This window comes from Adiantum capillus-veneris, chromosome 22, assembly GCF_014529385.1.
Source record: "Adiantum capillus-veneris isolate H3 chromosome 22, ASM1452938v2, whole genome shotgun sequence".
In the NCBI taxonomy this organism is placed as follows: Eukaryota; Viridiplantae; Streptophyta; class Polypodiopsida; order Polypodiales; family Pteridaceae; genus Adiantum; species Adiantum capillus-veneris.
The window spans coordinates 121,585,092-121,590,765 of NC_140952.1; the positions used below are offsets into that span (position 1 = coordinate 121,585,092).

At 40.7% G+C, this 5,674-nt stretch overlaps 1 protein-coding gene across 1 annotated transcript; it reads right to left on the minus strand.

Annotated features, from left to right (window-relative positions):
• Nucleotides 1–770: 770 nt before the first annotated feature.
• LOC147430126 (uncharacterized) lies at nucleotides 771–5,398 on the minus strand. The gene is made up of 5 exons (XM_086495460.1): nucleotides 3,339–5,398; nucleotides 2,872–3,177; nucleotides 1,823–1,888; nucleotides 1,570–1,635; nucleotides 771–1,366 (listed from the first exon to the last, which is right to left on the minus strand). The coding sequence occupies exons 1-5, from the start codon at nucleotides 5,043–5,045 to the stop codon at nucleotides 1,217–1,219; spliced, it is 2,295 nt and encodes a 764-aa protein (XP_086351586.1). The 5' UTR covers nucleotides 5,046–5,398; the 3' UTR covers nucleotides 771–1,216.
• Nucleotides 5,399–5,674: the final 276 nt, after the last annotated feature.

Genomic DNA, 5,674 nt, shown 5'->3' on the forward strand with positions numbered 1-5,674 from the left:
TTAAAAATGAGATAGAAATTCATTTTGGTAGCAATGTATCTTTGCTGATGATCACCGAATCAAAGTGGAATTGATTAGAATTTCCAATCATGTAAGAATAGAATATATTTTTTAGTAACGCACACCATAGCATCCCGAAAAAGAGACACGAGATCAGTGACATCAATGTGTGTGTGTGTGTGTGTGTGTGTGTGTGAGAGAGAGAGAGAGAGAGAGAGAGAGAGAGAGAGAGAGAGAGAGAGAGAGAGAGAACCACTATTACTCATGGGTTCTCTAGCCTCTTAGGCTTACATCTTCCAAAATTGTTAAAATTCCTCAATTATGCACAATCAAATGCATCCTTCATTTTCTAGTACAAGCACCATAATAAGGTTCCGCCCTTGCTTAAATGAAGTGTCAACGCCACAATGACCCACAATAGACCGCACCATGACTCACAAGCTCATGAAAATTAGGTTTACTAATGCTTTAACTGTAGGAAGACATATGAAGGTTTCTCTACGAACTACATCAAATATAAAAGAGGATTTCTGTATGAGAAAATACATCACGATGGCCTTGGAATTTCAATTCGTGAATGGATTTTGGTGGAGAGAGAGAGAGAGAGAGAGAGAGAGAGAGAGAGAGAGAGAGAGAGAGACAGAGAGAGAGAGATTTGATCACAAAATGCTATAAATATAACCATCCCACATGATCTAATCACAATTAGATAAAATTAAGAACAAAATCATCTAATGTTATTAGATGATGAGTTTTCTTGATAGATTGAGGGATCCACATTGTATGGTTAGGCTTTTATTGTTGACATGGATAAAGGTGTTTGAATCCCACGGTGAGAAATGAATGCAAACCATTCAAGTTTGCATTAGTCACTCCTTTAGAACTATCATGTCATGGTTCTAAAAGCTTGACTATTTCAAACTCTTTTTCTATAGCCTATGAGTAACATAGTAATCTGCAGGTGCTTATCTAAAAGAGCTAGTTCTCCATTTGGGTGCCTAGATTTGTGATTTGAGAGTCCTTTGGAAGTTTGGGGGTGGAGAGAGATTGCAAAAGTTCAAGTCCTAACAACAAGGCTTCAAGTTTCTCCGGGAGAAAATAGTGTTTAGAATGATATGGTTGATTAGGTAGTGTGTTGTGATTTGTTAAGCTTTAAGAACGGACTAGTTAAATTGATTGTGTGTGTGTTAACGAAATGCAAAATTGTGACTAATTCTTAAGAGTTGGCTTGTATAGACATTGCTAGTGCCTTCTCGACTTTCTCCAAATTGGTAGGCTCTTTAGAGTCTGTTGCTAATTTGGCCATGGCTGCCACCTTAGGAAACTTGTTGAGTGGAGTTGGCCAATACTCATCAGTTGCTAGTACCTGCATGCAAGGCTTGCAATCATGAGCTCATTTTATGTTTCTGCAAACAGAAAAAGAGAAGAGAATTTCTAAATGTTCAACAAGCAAGCCTAGGAGACTTCAAAGATCTATTCAATGAGTCTTGAACTCAAGGAAGGAAGGAGAGAGATGGTTTTTTTTTTTTTTTTGGGGGGGGGGGGGGCGTATATAAGTGTGAAACTAACCTTAACTTGAAGTTGGAGAAACTTTACATAGTTGATTGCCTTCTCAAGCATGGTGACAAGATCAACCTTTCAAATTTAGCAAAATGTTAGTAGAGGTCGAAAATAGACATAACGGTTTGTCCTTGTTAAAAAAATGGTGAAAAATCAAGAGGTGTCTAGTATGTGGAATATTTATCTTCAAGAGAGAAAATTAATGGTTGCAACTTATAATTAGGTTGGTTTGTTTATTAAAGGTAGAGACTGGTAGCTATACCTTCGATCCATTGGGAACCAGTTGCTGCAAGTTCTTGAGCCGCTCACTTATCTTCTCTCTCCGATGCTGCATTTTAAACAATGTTCACTTCTAATTAATTGTGCATTCAAATTCAAGCTCATATAATAGAGAAGGCACCCATTTTGTCCAAAGTTAAATCCCCTTTTGGAACTTAACTTTTATCTACACGAGGCCTCGAGGATTCATATAAAAAATGTTCTTTTGATACGAGTCACAATGTACACATTTGTGTTAAGACAACACAATTTCAATTTTCAGGTCACAATAAAGATGGGAGATTAGTATTGTGTGTGTGTGTGTGTGTGTGTGTGTGTGCGTGTGAGAGAGAGAGAGAGAGAGAGAGAGAGAGAGAGAGAGAGAGAGAGAGAGAGAGAGAGAAAGAGGATGGAGAGACTGATAGACAAATAGATAGATGCATAAGTAAATAGATGAACCCTAGTGCCAAGATCAATAGATGGTTAGAAAGATGGATACAGAAACAGATTGAAAGGTAGTGAGGCAAAGCAATGGATGGAAGGATGATTAGAAGCCCATTGGTAGATAGTTAGATAGACAATTACCTTAGATAGACAGACAGATAGATAGATTATAGGTAGACAAAGAGACATATAGATAGGTAGGTAGACAGATAAACAGAGAAACATTGATTGACAGACAGATAGATAGATATGTAGACAAAGAGACATATAGATAGGTAGGTAGACAGATAAACAGAGAAACATTGATTGACAGACAGATAGATAGATATGTAGACAAAGAGACATATAGATAGGTAGGTAGACAGATAAACAGAGAAACATTGATTGACAGACAGATAGATAGATAGGTAGACAAAGAGGCATATAGATAGGTAGAGATAACCAGAGAAACATTGATTGACAGACAAATGGATAGGTATAGGTATACAAATAAATAGATAAACATAGAGTAAGATACATAGAGAGATAGAGAGGTAAATAGATAAATCGATAGATAGATACCCAGATAGATACATATAGATAGATAGACAAATTAGAGAGAAAAGGTACCCGAGCAGCTATGCTTTGAGGGTCGTTAGCGATGCCTTGCCGAGCCCGAGGCTTATCTTGTTTAGTATTCTGATGCAAAGGCACAGGGTTGGTCTTGAGATTCATGGAGATTGGAGCTGCTGAACCACCATTGTTGCCGAGCTGCATATTCATCATGTGTGGATGCTCGATGCCCACCCCGCTGCCAAGCGGGCTGCTGTTGCTTCTGCTCATGGGTTGTTTGATTCTGTTGTTCATCGACCCAATGCAGTTCCATGACACCGATCTCTTCAATGGCGGTGCATTCTCATCCTCCTCTTCTCCTTTCTGCATCAATTATTTGTCCCACCTTCAATATACATTCATCTCCAAATGCTATCTTCCTAAGTAAAGAACAATATGTGGCATCATCTCTCTCTCTCTCTCTCTCTCTCTCTCTCTCTCTCTCTCTCTCTGTGTGTGTGTGTGTGTGTGTGGATGCTAATTACCGGACTCCGTCTCTTATTGGAGTGCCTGGTCATTCCCTTAATCACATGATTAGAAGCTCTCCAAGATGCTGCATTAGCTGTAATATATTGGCCTTCCACATGTGCCCAAGGACCATCATCCTCTCCCCCCTCGGCCATAGCACTAGAGCCAGAGCTCACAAGCTCTTGACTCTTCTGAGTCGCCCGGCTCCGTACTGCACCACCGTAACTGCTGATGGATGCTGTAGTCATTAATGCCTTCGGTCTGAAACCTTCAGCACCGCTGCCTCCGGCTCCTCCATTCAGCACCGCAATCTCAATCCTTTGACTCTCCATTAGGCTGATTTGCTGAGTGCTCCCGAATTGATCAAGACATAGAGGTAGAGAATGAGAGTGCGTAAGATGGTGGCGATGTTCTCCTCCAGCTTGCTGATGATGCTCATGGTAGTATTGATCTTCTGCCTGCTGCAATTCCATTGCATTAAGCATATACTTGGAAGTGTGTGTGCCGCCGTGCATTGGCATCACCGGTATCATCCCTTGTGCATGTGGTCCCAGATAGTATGCATATGCCCCTTGATCAGTTATACATTCTTGTTGCAAGGCATTGTGCATTGAGCCATGTGCATTTTGATATGACAGCAATGTCGCATGATCAACATCTCCGATGTGTTGTTGCGAATTGTAATTGCGCATTTCATGATGGAACATGCCGCTAGTGCATTCATGGCCTGCGGCGCCATTGCCATCTCCGGAGCAAGTACCGAGGAAATCGACATGATGATAACCTCTCTCGGATGGTAAGCATGAGGAGGGACTTTCTGCCAAGAAGGAAGAATAAGAGGGGATATTGAAGTGTGCGTACTCGACGGAGTCGCTCATCATGAGTGATGCTTTGTGATGGTGAAAGCTAGCAGCAGCTTCCATCAAGTGCATGTTATGGTTGCTCTCATTGAAGAAAGGGAGGGTTCTGTGATCATCATCATGTGTGGCTTCAGTGGCGGCGGGCAACGTGGGTGTGGACTTGGGCATGGAAGTAGACTTACTGCTCATTAGAGAAAGATCAGGGGTGAGACTCTCATTCACTATGGAGCTGGAGAAGAAGCTAGTGGGCTCTTCGATTGATGATGCGCCTGGCAACGAACTTCTCGTTGACGACGAGAAAAAAGGGGTGCTGCTGCATTCGATGTCGACGGGCATACTGCCTCCGCCGTTGAGAAGCAAGTTGCTAAACATGTTTGTGGATGAGTTGCAACTGTTAGAGTCATTAAGGGATGCTTCTGAATTGGCATGCATGATATTCTGATCATGCTGAATATTTGTATGTGTATTTGTTTGTGTGTGTTCTATAGTTGACTGAGGGGATGATGTAATTATTAGGGTCGATTCTTCACTAAGCACAGCCTCACTGTTGTAATTAGGATGCGTTTGTTGATCTGCTGCTGTGGAGGTTGAGTCGTCGGATGCTGATGATGCTGACAGATGAAGTACATTCTCGAGCTCTTCGGGAAGCTGATTCTCCTCCTCTTGAGTACTATGTTTATAATTGTTCTGCTTGTTCATTTCTCTTTGCCCATTAATCTGATCATCGCCACTTGCTTTACATGAGCTCCCATTATTAATTGATCCAGCCTTTTGCATTAGGCTAATGTCAATTTGATCTGCATTCATGTTCTCCATCTGATCTTGGCTTACCCGACACATCCCCACTGGTGCAGGCGCCAGCATCAATAATAATTAATGCGGATTACGCAAGTGCAAAGGTGCACTAATTGAGCTTCCTTAATGTGTGTTGATTTGAAAGAAAAGAAGAAATGAATGCAGGAAAGCAAAGCTTATCAATTAGAGTAATGTGTCAAACTTGTAAGGCTAATAGGGCAATGTTAAGCTTAGATAACGTGGGATACTAATTAGCATTAAAGGTTAGCTTGTTAATCAGAGTAATGTGTCAGAACAAAACCTAAGGTGTCAGATCAGATTAAGGTTAATTAGTAAGCAGTAGAGCAATGTTAAGCTTAATTAGTTAAAGTGGGATACAGCCTATTAAAGATTCTGGTTAGTTAGTTATGAGAGAGAGAGAGAGAGAGAGAGAGAGAGAGAGAGAGAGAGATCATGTAAACAGGATGAAACTTAATTTAGAAGAGAGGACGTGCATATGTGGGATTAATTGGCTTTTTATTGATGAAAGTAAGTCAATGGGTCACTTTTATTGTACGTGCAATATTTAGAACTGGCAAAAAAAAGCAAGCGTACTGTAATTGTTATAATTGTCGATGATTGAAGACTCCGGTTTTCTATTTTCGGATTAGTGAATAATGATCCTGGTTAAGGCGCTAATTATCAAGAGGTTGAGAGAG